This window comes from Lampetra planeri, chromosome 51, assembly GCF_965212315.1.
Source record: "Lampetra planeri chromosome 51, kcLamPlan1.2.h2, whole genome shotgun sequence".
NCBI lineage: Eukaryota > Metazoa > Chordata > Hyperoartia > Petromyzontiformes > Petromyzontidae > Lampetra > Lampetra planeri.
This window is the reverse complement of record NC_136157.1, coordinates 8,291,798-8,309,798: the sequence shown is the minus strand read 5'-3', so window position 1 is coordinate 8,309,798 and position 18,001 is coordinate 8,291,798. Positions and strand designations below refer to the sequence as shown.

The window sequence follows — 18,001 nt, the reverse complement described above, 5'->3', positions numbered from 1 at the left end:
ATTTTTTGTTAATCTTTTTGGAAAATAGTAAAAAATGTAGCAAAGTCCGAAATCTCCTGCTCAAATGAGCATTGAAGCATTGGTGATTGTCTCCTGTTAAAAGTACTAGAGCCAGTGGTTGAAATTTCCACATTCCTATGGCCGGGGCGAGTCTATACATAGGACAAACATTTGCAGGCTTCCCTACAAAGAGATAGCTATTTTATCAACGCTGGAGCGATGATGGGCTAAGACAACCCCTCAACCAGGACTTCAACTCCGTAACCTTGCGATTGCGAGCCGCTCGCTCTCGAAAACTGAGCAACTTGGCCGGTTAATGGATTCCAGGAAAAGCCCTGGTTGAGGCCCTGGATAACCCAAACCCTATCCAGGTTCTCCACACTGTTCATTGGATAAAGCCTCGGGGATCTTGTGGTCTGAGCACAGATATATATTGGATATATATTACCAGTGATCCGGAATGATTTCAAGGAAACCTCGGATGACAGCGGATTTTGGCTAAGCTTATTGTCAAATCCTGCAATTTATTGAAGAGGGTGAAGTGGTTTTCGCCGAATCTGTTTGCCGGTGTGAGTCGTCCACGGATGCCTGGCTTTAACCGAGCGGTTCGGCTGACTCAGCTATTTTCGGCGGTGTAGGTAGAAGCTGTGTTTTTTCGAACGGTGGTAAACAGTGACCCGTGCACCTCCAAGAGAGGCAGGCGGCGGCACTTGGCAGAGGCAAAGCAAGCACAGGCGTATGGTCCCCACAAGTAGCTAAAGGGGGGGCCTTGTATTCAGTCAACTTAATAAAGAGTTGAACCAAGTATAGCATTTTTATTGAAATCCTAATGAACGTAACTAGCTCATTAACGTCCAAAAGGGAAATTACTCTCTCGCATTTCTAGCTTGTTGCTGTGCTGCGTCTCTTGTCATCTGACGGCAGCTTTGTCGCTTGTCTGCAACTCTTGCCATCTCAACTACATCTCCATCTGTATCTCTCATCTCTCTTGCATGTCTTCTGCCGCTTGCCTACATCTTTGGTTCTTTCGGTAAAGTCACGTAGGTAGAAAAATAAAATAAAACCAAAAATAATATATCACGACGTTTCGATCGCAACACAAGCGGTCGTCCTCAGGCGGAAAAATAATCCAGCAGTTGAGCTGCTGAACCAGCGAGAGAGCTGTTACAACAAGAGGTTATATATGTGGCGATGGGCAAGCAAGCGGGGTCTGAGCTGGAAAGGAATTCCATCCCCGGACGCAAGTACGTCAGTTGTGTTAATGGGGGAGATTAGGGAGAGAGAGATTAGGGAGAGATATTAGCATGAAATCAGCTTCCGTCGCCGCATAAGAGTATCGTCCCCGCATATGCGCACAGCAGCAGTGTTAATGGGAGATTAGCACTGTGTTGATGGGAGAGATTAGGGGTCACAAGCTGCGGCGCTGCCAACTGCGCTGAGAGGCAAGCGCTTTCATGCAAGAGAAGCACTGCAACGGTGATCGCGCCAGTGAGACACAAAGCCCATCACACATCCAGAACCATCGATACATCGAGGCTAAGGGAGCAGAGGTGGCCATGTTAGTGAGACCCCAGTCCGTTAATGCAGAGGCACCTAACAGGGCAATGCAACTCAGAGAGTCGGAGACAACAGCCAAACGGCAGGAAGAATGGAAGCACCACAGCAAGTTACGACTTTGCTTGGTTAATAACGTCCTTCCAATGAGTGCTCAGCTTATACCCATCTTCTCGGTTGAAATTCTCTGTTTATATATCTGGATGGCTTCATGGACAAATCTTTGATGGTGACCCGAAGGTTTGCCGAGTACCTTGGTCTCGGAAAAAAGAATATTGTGCGAGCCCACTGCGTTATAACAATGATCAGCCACTGCAGAGGTATTGGTTCTGCCGTGTTTCAAATCTGCCTTGTGTTCGCGAACACGGTCCGAGACATGTCGTTTCGTTTCCCCAATGTACTTGCTGCTGCAGACACATCTTAGTTTGGAGATACCAGGGTATTGCATGTCAGGAATGACATTCTTCACAGATGGGATCAAATCGCGGATTTTGTCTACTGTATTGAATCGGACCTGGATCTTGTGTTTGTTTAAGATTTTGGAAATTTTTTTGGTTAACACCTGCTATGTATGGCAAGGTGATGATTTTGATTGGGTCCTCAGATGGTTGTCTCCCCGTGATTGGGGATACAGCTTTGCGGATTGTGCGGTCTGAGTATCCATTCATCTTGAGGGCTTGGTGTACGTGCTCCAGTTCACTGGCTAGGTGGCGCTGGTCGGAGTTGCAGTGGGCCCTGAGGTGTAGTGTTTTGATGAGGGAGTTCTTCTGGGCCGGATGGTGGTGGGAGTCAGGCTTTAGATAGGAATTCGTGTGGGTGGCTTTCCTGTAGACGGAATGTCCCAACAAGCCACCAGGCCTCTTCTCGATCAAAACATGCAGGAATGGTAGCTTGCCATCATTTTCCACTTTCATGGTACATTTCATGGATGGGTGTATGGAATTGATGTGGTTGAAAAACTGGTTCAGTGCTGACTGGCCATGTGGCCAGATGACGAAAGTGTCATCTACATATCTCTTCCACATGGAAGGACGTAGGGTGGATGTCAGGATGGCATCTGTTTCAAATTTCTCCATGAAAACATTCGCTACCACTGGTGATAAGGGAGAACCCATAGGGGTACCTTCATTTTGTTTGTAGAATGTACCATTCCAGATGAAGTAAGTGTTGGTAAAGCAGTGCCTCACCAAACTTGGTACATCAGGATTCCAGTCCCTGTTAGACCAAGTCTTCTATGATTGCTATGGTGTCAGGTACAGGTACCTTGGTGAACAGAGAGACTACATCGAAGCTGACAAGCAAATCATCTGGAGACAGTGAAATGTCCTTGATTAGAGAAACCAAGTGAGCTGAATTAAGTACTGCTGAGGTGGTTTTGCCCGTGAATGGAAGCAGGGTCTCAGACAGAAATCGGGCCAGTTTGTAGGTAGGCGAGTTGATGGTAGAAATGATAGGACGGAGTGGAGTACCTTCTATATGGATTTTTGGAAGACCATAAAATCTGGGTGGTCTAGCAGCCAAAGGTTTTAGAGAGCTACTTGGTCGGTTCGATTAGAGAAGTCGAATTAGTGATGATGTTGTTGGTTTTTGTAGCCAGGCAGTTGGTAGGATCTTTGTTGATTTTAGTATAACTGCCATCATTAAGAAGGTCCTGGATTTTGTTGTTGTATGTGGTTTTATCCATGATGACCGTGGCATTGCCCTTGTCGGCTGAAAGGATGACAATGTCATCTCTCTTTTTCAATTGAGCAAGTTCAGAGCGCTCGGCCCTGCTGATGTTACTAAAGGGTTTCTTGGCGCTTTTTAGGATGGCGGCGATTTAAGATCTTGCCACGTCTGCTGGGATGTGACCTAAATCTTTGAGGGCCACGTCGCCCTGGGCAATGATATCATCCACTGTGATGTGTTTGCGGGTGACTGCAAAGTTCAGCCCTCTAGCTAGTACCGATTTTAGGCTATCGGAAATTGGGCTGTTACTGATTGATGACAATCTTGTTAAACTCTAACTTTTAAATGTGTGGCTCTGGCTTCTTTTTGACAGGATGTTGAATTTAGCAATCAGGTTAACTTTACATCGCGGCAGAAGAAACAGTCATGTTATCTACAAGGTCCCAATCAGATGTGGACATTTTATCTGTCAGTGCTAAGTGTGATTTAAGAGATGTGGACGCGCTTGCCTCACAGCGCAGTTGGCAGCGCCGCAGCTTGTGTTACACATAGACTTACATTAACTTGCTAATCCCCCTAATCTCCCTGCCTAATCTCTCCCATCAACATAGTGCTAGTCTCCCATTATCACTGCTGTTGTGCGCATATGCGGGGCGATACTCTTATGCGGTGACGGAAGCTCATTTCATGCTAATCTCTCTTCCCCATTAACACAACTGAGGTGCTTGCGTCCAGGGATGGAATTCCTTTCCTGCTCAGACCCCGCTTGCTTGCCCATCGCCACATAAATAACCTTGTTGTAACAGCTCTCTCGCTGGTTCAGCAGTTCCACTGCTGTATTATTTTTTCCGCCTGAGGACGACCGCTCATGTTGCGATCGAAATGTCGTGATCTATTATTTCTTGTTTTATTTCATTTTTCTACCTACGTGACTTTACCGAAAGAACCAAAGAGTATGGATTCCTGCAGTCACGAAAGCATCAAATCAAGATTGTCTACATCTCTTCCGTCATCTCCCTTTGGAGGCTAGGGTTGCTGCCACCTGTCTCGGAATTGGCATCGCGTGTTCAGGCGGCAGTAGGAATTGATTTGTACCGAGATCCCGTACGGTTCGTTGCTGTTGAGCCTCGTCGCAGTCAACTGCCGGCACCGTTTGGATAATAGGAGAACCCCGAAGTACGTCGCCTGCGTCCGGTTCTCTAAAACCGTGGCGGACCTGTAACGTGTAGAGTTCATTAATATGGGAGGGGAAGGGTAACCCCCGAAATAATTTCTGCTTGTGTCTGCTTGGGGGCGGATAGTGGCACAGGCCACCGCTCGTTGTTGAAGGTGGTGAAGGTGGTTTGGCGGTTGCTCGAGTGCTCGTACCGTCGTGGACGAGTTACTTTGGGTTCCACCTGACGGGGGCGGCGAGACCGTCGCGTCTCTGCCATGCTGGGGGGGTGGTGGGTGGGGTGGGGAAGTTTCAAAGTTTAAAATTAATTTATTAGGTATAGCCCTGTGAGCCATTCGGCTCTTGAATCGGGTGCAACCGCAACAAACAAAAAAACTAAAACATGAACAAGAAAACATCTTAAGGTGACTATGTGCAAACAGAAAATCCAAGAAAAGACAGCAAAATATTGCAGAAAAAATCACCGTACACCAACCTTGACCCACCGAGCGCCATGGCTAATGTCTCGATCTCGTCCACCATTTTATTTATTTACGCCTCGGGGGGGCTTCCGTTTCCCAGAACAAACCCCAACCCCCAAACACCGGTGGCTTTAGTTGCTTTCTCAGTTTATTTCTAAAAACGGACGTTCGAGGAATCGACTTTCACCCCCCCCTCCCCCCCAATGCTGGTTGCTGTTTCTTGTTCGTTTGGGGCCGTCCCACCTGGGCGTAATTCCGAGAGACGCGAAGGTCTCGCCCGCAACGGTGTCCGACGTTAGAGCTTATACTGTGTCCATATAGAAGGGAAAAAAATTCCCCACAGCTCGTTTGAGCCCAGGCCCAGAGGGCCCAGAAACAGCAAGACCCGGCTCTGCAACACAAACGGCACCACCGTGTCAGAGTTGTAGCGGATAAAGAGGTTTTTTTTTGGTACGTTTTCTCAGATAAGGGATCGCCTGCGATCCATCGCACCGTTAGAGAGCCAAGCGTCGGTGCATCGCGTGGAGAGCCGCGGCACTCTCAAAAACCCTCCGGTGTAGAAAGGTGGCCACTTGGCGGAAGTACACCAAGTGGGTTCGTCAAGGCCTCTGTGTGGACCTCACGAGTATTATCTCCTCGGCCGTGTGGTGGACTTTGACCGGATGCTCCGGTTCCCTCTCGCGTGAAGCCAATCACGGTTGGCTACGTACGGCGCAAAATAAGTTTGACGTACGTAGTACAATCGCTCATTATTTAAACGGTGAATGGCTGAACGTGCCAATGTTGCAGGACCCTCCCAAATAAAGAAATAATTGTCATCATCGTCATCATTGTTGTGAAATTGTTCCCACTCCCACAAAGGAATGCAGCAGCTTTGAGTTGAGAAGGAGCAAGAGGTCGCTCATTCTCCTCTGCTGGCCCCATGGTCTGGAACCTCCCTCCCCCCAGCCGTCCATGCCGTTGACTCCCCGTCCCTGTTCAAGACCAGACTCAAAATCTTCCTCTTCCCCCTCTGCCCGTGACTGACAGCCTCTCTGTCGATGCAATGAATAGGCCAACTGTTTCTGTGCAAGGTCTTAGCGTGAGAAGCTACATCAATTTATCTGGGGTAGGGTAAATACCAAGTATCGATATGAGATGTATCTTTTTTGATAACCCAGGAAAGCCTTGCCGAGTCCCAAGAACCTTTTTCAAGAGGGTCCTCCCACATTGTTTGGCATTAGGGCGCGATGTTGCTATGTATGTGATCCCAATTGAGCAATTTGCAGTTACAGTATTTTTGGGATATTTGCACAATAAAATGTTCCATTGTGTTTTATTATTTACATGAACTTGAACCAAATATTTGACGAGGCTTCGGTGCTCGGGCATCAGGGTTATGGGCAGCACCAGAGTCAAGGTCAGAGAGGAGTTCATTGAGGGTCAAACCTGGCATTGATTTCAGGGTCACAACCGGCTCCCTCCCGCCCTCCCTCCCTCCCTCCCTCACCCCCTCCCCTCCACTCGCTCGGTCACTCGCTCCTCAATCCTCATCCTTCACCTGGCTGATGTCGATGTAGAGAAACAGCTGTAAATTCACGTTAAGCTGCTTGAGCCAGAGGATTGCATCGGGAGCAGCGGAGTGGTGCATCGTTGTGATATGAACACCTCGGTCGTGTTTGCGAATATAAATCGCGGTGAATCACTCCATGTTGCGGGTGTCGGCGCGCTGTGTTCACGCGACATTAAAGTTTTGGGTCAGCATCGAGCGAACGCGAGCGGCTGTTCGGCACGCTCCTTTGCACTGAACGCATGGTGGGCGCTGGGGTGGGTTGGGGGGGTGGAGAGGGTACTTTGCCCCATGCCATGCAGTGTGCGTGTATATCGTTCGTATACTTCGTCTGTTTGCCGCTCTAGCTCGTTACGCACAGGTGGAGAGAGACCGGTGACCTGTGACCCGACCATATATTGAGGGGGGGGGGTTAAGTAGTTGGGTTGTTAAAATGTAATCATTGCCTTATTAGTAACACCACAAAAAAAAACGGAAAACCAGTTGCTGGTTTGCGGCACACGTGGCAATGCCGAGCGATGACCGGAGCAGCGTCTTTACCGCTTTAATCGAGACGGGGAGGGAGCTGCTGCGGTGGTGGGGTAACAGTCAGCAGCGCATTGGACTTGCGATCCACACCGCATCGGATCTGTCAACACAGTGGTATAAGTGGGGTACGACCACCGCTAGTCTACGCTTGGGCAGGTGGCGTGCGGGCCGATAGCCCCTTGGCTAAACCGAGACGTACGTCCAGGGTTTGGGCGACCAGTGGAAAATGTGGCGGCTGGGGCCCCCTTAGGGCCCAGTCGATTTTCCAGATCAACCACGATCTTCGCAATGGAATGCGTCTCTGACAGTTCATGCAGAATTGTGGATTTCATTTTTATTTTATCTAAGGATTGTGGGGGGGGGGGTTTGATCGGTTTTTGGGTTTGACATTCCTTACATCGGCAGCCGAATGCAACGTGGATTTAGAAAAGAGTCTGCACGTTTTCTCAGAGATTATTCTCAATCGTCATCTACAACCCCTTTTGTGTCAATCCACTGCCTTGATGAAGAACCTCCTCCGCCGCTGCGTCAGTCACAGGGAGGGATTTTTTCCCACCACACTTAACCGCTCTGGCTTTGTGCAGGTTAGCGAAGGCTGGGAGCACAGACACGGCAGCGTGTCAATGTCGCGGTGCAACAGCAGATTTTGCCGGGGGGCAGGGGCTGTCCAATGGGGAGGTGGAGTTTGTGTGCAGGTGCTCGGCCGATTATTGCAACGCTGGATCGTGAGAGGTGGCAACGGCTTGGAAGCCACCCTTCATCCAGCAGTGGATTGACCAATGGCCGATGATGACACCTAAGCTTGGACACGCTGTAGATTGGCGCCAGGCAAGTGACAACAGTACAAGAGGTCTACCGGGCAACAGCAGATTCCTAATAAATTATTGGACGACAGGGTGGTGAAGCGATAACGTGCGCGCCTCACTGCGCCTTGCCGTGTAGAGTTTGGCATGTTCTCTCTCCCCCTGTTGTAGGTTTCCTCCCGCAGCTCAACTAAACTATACGCGACGAACTGTTATTGACCTAAATATCCCAACAGCTGAAAATGCCCTGAAAGTGACTCAAGTTGGGATTTACGCGATCAGAGTGCCATCGCCACCCCCACTGTTAAAAGCTCGCAGTGGCCCTCGGGAAAAAAAAATATTAAGGAGTCCTGAGACTCGGCGAGGCATCCGTGGGAGAACGTGCGGTAACTTGAATGGGGCAAGAAGCACTGAAGCAGTGCACGCCGACCGTGCAGCCTTGGCCATTTGTGTCGCGTTTTGAAATTCGCTAACCTCCCCCCACCCCCTCCCCCGTGCGCACGCTGCGTAGGGGAGCCGTCGTGCGGTGTTTACACCGGGAGCCTCTGCTTCCTCTTCGGCCACGGCGTTTCCCGCGTGGAACGTTCTGGGTCCACGCTCACAGAGAAATGTTTGCAGAGGGCACAGGCGGTAGGCGCACATCACGGGCGAAGTGTCGCACATCACGGGCACGCTCCCTCCTTTGCCTGCCACTTCACCATTAGTCTCGACCCAAAGGCAGGCCACCAACCCTCCCCTCCCCCTATAGTTTCTAGCGACGTGTCCCACCTAAGCCCGCTAACTTGCGGTTGTTCTCTCCAGCAAAGATCTACAGATCCTGGAGGCTATTTCACTTGGGCGTGATATAAACACACGTTGTATTCTAACGTTTATGAATATGTTTTTGCTTAGAATAACATTTATTGGTCTGTTCAGTATGGGGGCACGTGGCAGGTTAAGTCTTGTAGATTTTAGGAGGCCATAATGGTTGCGCTGGGTGGGACGCATGCTGTGCAGGATGGGCGAGGGGCCGACGGGTAGGCCTAAGGCCAGATGGTGGGATACTATTAGGATAGATATATGGGTCTCTGTGTGAGTCCATGCGTCTCTGTGAATCTGTGGGTCTCTGTGGGTCTCTGTGCGTGTCTCTGGGTCTCTGTGTGAGGCTACCTAAGGCCAGATGATGGGATACTATTAGGACAGATATATGGGTCTCTGTGTGAGTCCATGCATCTCTGTGAATCTGTGGGTCACTGTGGGTCTCTGTGCATGTCTCTGGGTCTCTGTGTGAGGCTACCTAAGGCCAGATGGTGGGATATTGTTTGGGCAGATCCATGGATCTGTGTGTGAGTCTGAGTTTTAATCTGTGGGTCTCTATGTGATTCTCTGGGTGATCTGGCAGAGTTGTAGGAAGCGTGTTGGCAAGCCCTCCAGGCATCAACAACTTTGGCCACGGTGAGATCTTGATTCTTAACCCTGATATAGAAGAAGAAGATCAACGATAATAAACTTTGAGTGATGAAGGAGCGAGACAGTCGGCTTGAGTGGGATTGTCACATCGCGGAACCATTAGAGATGACGATGGGATTAGGGAGGTTTTCGTCCAGCGGTGGATTGTTCATGGCCAATGCTGATGATGATTATGATCCGGTTCGAGATCTGACGCGCGAGGGGCGCATTTACGTGGGGGGTGGGGGGGTGAGTTGGTCATAGGTCAGTTATATCGGTCATCTAAAAATCACCTAGGGCAGGGTGTCAGTGTGCGTGCATCCGCACGCCAACCGAGTTTTCTGTTCGCGTCGGATCGCGTGGTTCAGCCCGCCACCGGATCCCTTACCCGCGATTGGGTCTCCGTCTCAGCTGTGCCGTAACCCTCGGAGACAGACTGCCCCTTGCGTCCCCCGCCGCCCTCCTCCGAGTTGGTTGCCGGGTGAGGTAACGGCTCAGGAATGAGCGGTCGTCTGGCGCGCGTTGTGAATTTCGTTCCCGTTGCCGCCGCCACCGCCGCCTCACCGGGAGACAGGAATTTGAAGGGGCTAAAAAAAATAAAACGGGGAAACTTGGCACGGAGTGGCGGCTGCTGCCGGTTTTCTTTCCCTTTTACCGCTTCTCTCGCTGTCTCCGCGTCTCGCTCTACCCCGCTACCTCTCTCCCTCCCTCCCTCTTTCTCCATCTCACCCCCACCTCTCTCTTGCTCCCCACACTCTCTCTCTCTGTCTCCCTGCTCCCCTCGACTTCCTGGCGCGTCTGAACTTGAGGCTGTCTCATACGGTGAAAGCGCTCGCTATTGACCGGCTTAAAATAATAAGGCATTTGTCCGCTGCTTGCCAGGGGCCCTGCCACTGTCGTGATCTAACATTAGGTAACCGTCTTGTATGTGTTCATGCACAGCACCGATCACCGTCTATCCGCCCCTGTGCTACGAGTCTGACAATCCGGAATTTGATTCCTGGCCACGGCTAACATTGGTGGGCAAGCTAACGGCGAACATCGCTCACGGTTAACATCGCGATGCCCCAAACCAGTTCTGAGGCCCTCCTCCTGCTGCCCCCTTGACCAAGACGCACCGCGTGGCTCGGTGGAATACGTTCCCACAGCTTGCCCTTGACCGACACGGCACGGGGAGGGCTTAAACCACCAGTGGATTGAGAAATGGGAGGACATTTATTTGCCTGTTTATATACGTATATATCTACTTTGTATGCAGTAAAAACACTCGCAGAGAGCCTTCAATCCAGCCATACGTTAGACGTTCCTGAAAAATATCACGTGAAATTTACTTATTATTCGTACAGCAGAACGCTGGAAACAAACATTCTTCTTGGCGTGGTCACGGACAATAAATTAAATAAATTAACTGCACGGGAGCGGCGTTCGACGGCATTTACGCTTTAGGTTGCGGCATCTCTCATCTTGGATCGGCTCCCGTTGATGCTGTGCCAAGAGGGATTTTAGTTCCTCTGAGAAACGATTCTTGCGCCGCTCGGCCCGCGCCGCGTGGGTGCTGTCACAGCCGCGTCGCGGCGTTAAGCGGCGATGTTCCCTTTGCGGGGGTCGCCCTCGGATCTTACGGCAGGAGGCAAATTGCGTCGAATCGCACAAAATTACCACTGCCGCCGGTCCGGCCCGCAACCCGGCCGTCATAACGACCCGAGCGTTGAGACTCGCGGGCGAAATGAGGCCGCCGCTTATCCCGACGAGGGTAACGGAGCGGCGTGAAATCCGCTAAGCTGCACGGCGGCGATTTGCGGTGCACGCGCCAAAGTGCCCCCGCGGAACCAATGGCTCCATTTTCCAGAAGGCCTCCTGAGGCCATCGCCATGCCTCGCCGTGGGCCACGAAAAGAGTTTACGTTTTTTTCCCCCCACAAGCCTTTTGTGAAAGACGGCGGGGCGGGGGGGGGGGACCCCTTTGTATGCCCTCAGTAGTCATCGTAAAATACAATTGCTCACAAGAGGCAGAGGTTTAAAATGATTTCCTGTTGATTCCAACTGCTGGGATGATTTTTCGAGACGCAATTAGTGTAGTTTGGGTTTGACGTATATATTTTTTTACCGTTTCTTTTTTGGAAAACACAAACTTGACGATGAAGGGCATCGTACCGCCGTTATGACTGGGGAGGAAAGTTTTCGACCGTTGCATGTGGTGTACCGATCAGAAGCGCAGACATTAGCGAAGGGAGAAAAATGTCACAAAAAAGTGCGCAAAGACACACGGGAAAGATGTGCGCTGCTTGGAATTGCACCGAGAGACATGGAGAGGAACACGATGGCTCTACGTTGTGCCAGTTGGAGGCATCACGTGGCTTTGGCCACCAGGAGGACACTTAGCTCGCGGGGATGAATGGGATCGCGGGCATCTGAGAACGCAACGACTGCTCCGGAGATGGAGCGATGGCATCAGTTTGCGCATGTGTGCCAGGAGCAGGATGGATTTTGTGGCATCGCAGAACCGCAAGGGATGGCGACAGAGGAACAAATAATTTGGTCAGCGTTTCCCCGACACCCTTAGCCATCCCCAGCCACTGTTGTTTTTTTTATTATTGAACCAAAGGCGAGCCCGTTGCAGTGCGTTGCGTAGCTCGTTCGATCCGCGATATCGTTCCCGCGCGATACAATCCCAACGCAGCTGAACCGTTTGATAAGAGGAGGTTTTTAACGGTTCCAAAAGTGTTTATGCCTCTTCTCTGTTGGTCCATAACGGGAGGGGGGCAGGCGGGGGGAGGGGGGGGGCGATTTGTGGTCGATGGAGCATTCTTAAGTGTCGTAGAGATGGTCCCACGTGAACAAAACTTGAACGTAGCATTGCCTTGCAACTTGATCAAGGTGTCGCCAATGAGACTTGGGAGACGCAAACCAGAGCGGGAAGGACTTTTTGCAAACTTTCGGACGGGTGGTTTTGCCCCCTCGACGGCTACCATTGTACGATTAAATACTTCCCAGAACAAAGCGTGTGGTGGTGTGAAACGATACACGAGCCACGGGAAGCAGGCTTGCTTATTTTCTTACTTTACACGTTTGTTGTCGGCAGCCAGTGTTAATTTACACGATTGATTTTGGAGTTGGGCTTGCTGCACACGTGACAAAACAGAGTTGTTTCGCTGTGTCGGAGTTTGCAGACAAAAACCACGGCAGCAGCAGCAGCCGATGCTGGCACTTTATGACAAATAGAAGATTCGCATCTGTGTGCGGTTTGCAGCTACGGTCCATCCAGAACCTAACCGTGGAACATCTCACGAAAGCTAAGGGGGCATCGTCAGCACGCGATGATACGCAAACTCCGCTACAAGTGGCACAATCATCCGGCTCTTCAACTGGCCCGTTGTCAAATCGGAGCCTGTTTGTTTAACACGTAGGCTTTTGCGACCAATATCATCAATAATAAACGTTTTTTTTTTGGGTTAGATCGCGTAAATATAAATGTGTCACTAAACCCGCCAACACCCGACACAGCAAATTAGATAGGGACATCTATCCCTCTATTTAAGGAACGAAACAGGAGAATTTATCCACAAACATGGCTGTCCGCCTGATGAAGCTGGTTGTAATTACTGGTGAAACGTCGTACTCGGATTGTAAATGTTGTGGATTTGCTTTCCAACACACCGGTGTGCTGTATTAGTAAGAAATTGGCATGTTCTGTTTACGTGACAAACCTCACTAATTGGCCGTGTCGGCTGGTGGCAGGGTTAAACGACACATTTATATTTACGCGATCTAACCCCCCCCAAAAAATTACCTCTATTATGGAAAATTGGAGCCCGTTGCTCTTCAGCAACATCGGCCGCATGGAGGGAAAAAGAGTGGATTGACGGCACCAATTCCGGTCACATTAATTGTTGACGCTGCCTCGCCAGTGGTGCACAAGGCACAAATAACAAACAACAAATCTCTGCAACGTTCGTCAACAACGCTGTGGCCTTAAAGAGAAAAATATAAAATCGTTGACGTTTCGGGTATCGGTCCTTCTTCATAGCACAAATATGGCCCCGATCATTACGCGGCCTGACCCAAGAATCTATTGCGAATTTTCCTAGCTGGGTGTGTTTTGAAGGAGGAGGCACGGTTAAAGTGGTGCTCCTGTGGCTGCCAGATCTGCTGCTGCTGCAGCTGTGTGCCCAGCCACCGGCATGCGTGAGTGCGTGCGTGAGTGTATGAGTGAGTGCATGCATGTGTGTGTGAGTGCGTGCGTGAGTGCGTGCGTGCGTGCGTGAGTGTGTACTTGAGTGTGTACGTGAGTGAATGCGTGTGTATGTGAGTGAGTGCGTGCGTATGTGAGTGCGAGTGAGTGCGTGCGTATTGCGAGTGAGTGCGTGCATATTGCGAGTGAGTGTGTGAGTGCGTACGTGAGTGCGTGAGTGCGTACGTGAGTGTGTATGTGAGTGAGTGTGTGAGTGAGTGCGTATTGCGAGTGAGTGAGTGCGTGCGTGCGTACGTGAGTGAGTGCATGAGTGAATGCGTGCATATGCGAGTGCGTAAGTGTGTACGTGAGTGTGTGCGTAAGTGTGTACGTGAGTGCGTGAGTGTGTACGTGAGTGCGTGTGTACGTGAGTGCGTGCGTAAGTGTGTACGTGAGTGCGTGAGTGTGTACGTGAGTGCGTAAGTGTGTACGTGAGTGCGTAAGTGTGTACGTGAGTGCGTAAGTGTGTACGTGAGTGCGTGCGTAAGTGTGTACGTGAGTGCGTAAGTGTGTACGTGAGTGCGTAAGTGTGTACATGAGTGCGTGCGTAAGTGTGTACGTGAGTGCGTGCATATGCGAGTGCGTGAGTGCGTGAGTGCGTGAGTGTGTACGTGAGTGCGTGAGTGTGTACGTGAGTGAGTGCGTGCGTAAGTGCACTCGTGGCAGTGATAGCCGGCACAGCGGCTGGCCAGTCTGGCCGGCGCACTTCAAAGGCAGAGACAATCACCGCCGATCGTCTCCCTCCCTCCCTCTCTCTCTCCCCGTGCCCCCTTGCAATCAACTCCATGTGTTTGTCAAGCCAGATGCCACGCCGCGCGCATTTTCAGGAAGCCGTGCGAAGGGTCGCGGTTTTACAAAAAGAATATATCACAAAAGCATCGTCAACTTAGAACGGGTCAGACGTTTTTCTCCCCGATCGTGAATCAAATTTGACGTACTCTTAGTTCTTTCGGTAAAGTCACGTGACTCTACCGAAAGAACTAAGAGCATGAATCCTTGCAGTCACGAAAGCTTCAAATCTAGAACAAATTTGACGTCCCTTCCACTTGCGACAAGGCGAGCGAGCGTGCAACGCGCCCGGCGGATCCGAACCGAGTCTGGCGGCGGTCTCTTGTACTTGGACGCCGTTTCTGAATCCAAATCCCGCTTCGTCGTCGGTGTTGTTTCCCGTGGCCGAGCTGTGGTGGTCGAGCGTGCGACGCCTGCACGCTCCATTGCCTCGCCACTGCTAACCTAGCACCGTGTTTACGGGGGGGGAGGTTTGGGAGGTGTGTGTGTGGGGGGGGGGTACAGACGGGGAGAGTGCCCCCCCCCAGGAGAGAACTGCTTCAGTCTTGGCCTCTGCTGGCCTCTTTCGGTTCGGAAGAGGAACTGCGATTGTCCCCGCTAAGTATGCCGAGCATTGGGCCTACGTTGGCCCACGGTTGGCTCAACGTGTTCCACGTTTACTGGGTTTCTCGTCGGCCCCACAGCGCTCAGCGGTTTTATGATTTGTGGGTTCGTGCCCCTCCCCCCTCTCTCCCCGAGCCTTGTGAGTCAGTTGCGCCGACCTTAAACCGCTTGACGGGAAACGGCGAGGATTTGTCTCGATGTGGCACACGTAATTGTCGGCCGTGTCGGCCATTGCTGGACTTAAGACCGACACTGGAGGATTTTTCCGCAACTCTCTCCACAACTCTGGCCATCGCCCGATGAGGCTGGCTGCTGTTGTAATTACCGGCGAAACGTCACGGTACTCGAATTGTAAATGCTGTCGTGGGTTTACTCTCCAACACACACTACACTATACACTACACTATACACTACACTATATACTATACTACACTATATACTACACTATACACTACACTATACACTACACTATACACTACACTATCATTGTCAATGCTGTCGTGGGTTTAATCTCCAACACACGTAACGAATTGGCCACGTTTTGTTTACGTGACAAACCTTACTAATTGGCCATGTCGCGTGGTGGTCGCGGGTTTAACAACACATTTATTTACGCGAAGTTACCCAAACAAACCTCTGCTATGGATAATATCGGTCGCGGAAGCCCTAAGACGACGACTAAGTCGTTAGGAGGGGTGAGGGGGGCCTCCTGCGCGAGCCGTCGCCGGCCTTCGACGTGGCCCCAGAAATGTTGCGGCCATCAACCCGTCGAGGTGTCCACCCCCGCGGGGCCGTTCGTTCTACTCCAGCGGGGGCGCCCCACACTGCCACCCCCCCGACCCCACGAGAGTTTGGCAACGAAGTCGCCTCGTGACAGGATGCCGGTTGGGCACGGTGTGGGCCAACACGATTGGCCGTTTCCAGGGATCTCATCCGGGGCTCTAACTTGGGTCACCGGAGTGAACAGTCGCACTGCGGCTGCGAAGAGCACCGAAGTGAATTGACGCAACGTGTTACGGCACTTCACGCGGCCCCAAGTGCACCTAGCCTGGCACAAGCTTTGTCGGGACGTCGCTGCCGACTTATTGACGAATGGCGGCCGTTGTGCAGTGGTTAAGCGCACTGCGCTTCCAACCCGGTGACCAAGACCCAGTGACGATTATCTGAACTGATCCTGGGCCTCCCCTAGGTTATCTTCGCCTCAAATGAGTACCTGGGGCGGTGTGTAAGACATCGCCACTGTGGAGACAAAGGCGGTCGGGCGTGGTGCTGGCCACCCCGTCCCCACTCGAGTGCTGTGCCGGCCTTCGTAGGTGCTACTTGCTTAACTGCACTTGCTCCCAACAGTTCATTTCTTAACGGTGTTTGTTTGCGTGCACCTGTGCTTACAGGTGAGACAGATGTGGAACTCAGAAAACCGCAAGACGCCGCGAGTTCCATCGGAAGACCGCAGGTAACTCGTCTTGATTTCCGTCGCATGTGGTCGTTACACAACCGCTCGGCACGTGGCGATACGTCGTCTGCTTGCGCCGATTCTCCTGATTTCACGCGAGCGGAATCAATTGTTTTCCTGATTCACGAAGATGGCATCGGCTCGCGTTCACGGTGAGGGGCCGGTGAACGGACGGGGCGGTGCAAGAGGACGCAGGAAAATTGGACGGCAACAATGGGACAAAGAAACAAAAACGTGCATTGATTTCGTGAATCGACGCAGGGTGAGAATTCTTTGAGTCGACATGATGAGCAATAACTTACGGTGCGTTAGTTACTTTGGGGCTGTTGCGGGGGGGCGGGGGGGGAGCGGCGACGCGGCGGGTTAGCGCACTGCGTGTGTGGGGATCCGGTGAGTTTAGTTCGGGTCCCCGTGGTGGCCAGGAGATGGCAGTACTGCAAGTCTCCCCACGCCTTCCACGTCCCCAACGCGTGTGCTGTTGGGTGACTGCCGCTGCTGCGTTGGCAGTCTTGCGCGAGCACAGCCGTCGCCAAACAACATCTCGACGCTATTCGTCGGCAACACCGCGGCCGTGAAAGTACAAGTATTTTAGGGCCAACGTTTTGGACAAAGGCCCTTCTCATGGTTCAATAATCTGGACACACACACGCGCGCGTTGCCAAAGGCTTGTTCAGTGGAATTGACCAAACAAGCAAGATTGGCAGCACCCCGGCTCCAGGGTGAGTCTTGAGGCCTTCGTGCGTAAACAAATGTCGCGCTTCTAAATAACGGGCAACGTTACGTCCCTACCTGGTGGAGTAATGATAGTGACCACAGGCAGAGTTCGACTTCTATATTTGGGGGGGGGGGGGGGGCAGGGGTTCACTTTGTAGCCTGGTTCTAACCTGAATGAGCGTACTGGCAGTCTATAATGTAGACTGTAGCCTAGTTCTTAACCTCGGTGGGCGTACTGGCAGTCTATAATGTAGACTGTAGCCTAGTTCTTAACCTCGGTGGGCGTACTGGCAGTCTATAATGTACACTTGTTCTTTTGGTAACGGACGAGGTGAGCGGGCGGATTAATAGGTGAGCGAGCGAGAAGGTGAAGAGCGTGAGTGGTTGAGCGGGTGGGCGAAGTGAGCGCGGGTGAGCAAGGAGGGTGAGCGAGCGCGAGTGAGCGAAACGGGTGAACGAGGGAGAGCCAGTCGGCAAGCGGGATTGTGGCAGCAGTCTCCCGGCACTCCCGATACCCCCACACATCCCCCACCTCCCCACCACGTGCCAAGCAGCTCTTTGAGCCAAGGGTCCCGCAGGAACCTGAATCGCACGGCCGTTCGGCAGCACCGCCTCGTTGGCAACTCTCTTGGCGTTGCCGCTGCGTGCTAACGGGTCACAGCAGAGGAGTGGACCGTGACCCCCCGACCCCCCCGCCACACCGCCGCGTAGTTATTTGGCCACCCTCGTGGAGAAAGACAAAACGTCGTTGCATTAGTGGGGGGGGGGGGGGGGGGGGAGCGGGGGGAGCCGGTGGCGCATCGAGCAGCGTGAGATTCCGGGCGACGGCGAGCGAGAGTGTCGCTTGTGACGTCGTACTGGGCGCCCCCCCTTCCCCCCAGTCCCCCACCAGTCCTCGCTCGGCATCGGCACTGGCCGAGCGTGGCGCTGGCCACACCAGTCCCCCCCCCCTTTTTGCGTGCTGGCAACGGCACCGAACAGTCGCTCGCCGACAGCGCGGGCGTCCCGGGGACCCTGAGGCCGATCGACTCGCGATCCCGAACGGCG

General features: G+C 52.1%; 1 protein-coding gene across 1 annotated transcript in view; it reads left to right on the top strand.

Annotated features, from left to right (window-relative positions):
• Positions 1-15,665: 15,665 nt before the first annotated feature.
• Positions 15,666-18,001, top strand: part of LOC144734569 (fibronectin type III domain-containing protein 3B-like) — a 32,731-nt gene continuing 30,395 nt past the window's right edge. Inside the window, exons 1-3 of the mRNA XM_078616815.1 lie at positions 15,666-15,671; positions 16,179-16,240; positions 16,748-16,817. Coding sequence (XP_078472941.1) covers positions 15,666-15,671; positions 16,179-16,240; positions 16,748-16,817 — 138 coding nt within the window. The remainder of the gene's footprint in view (positions 15,672-16,178; positions 16,241-16,747; positions 16,818-18,001) is intronic.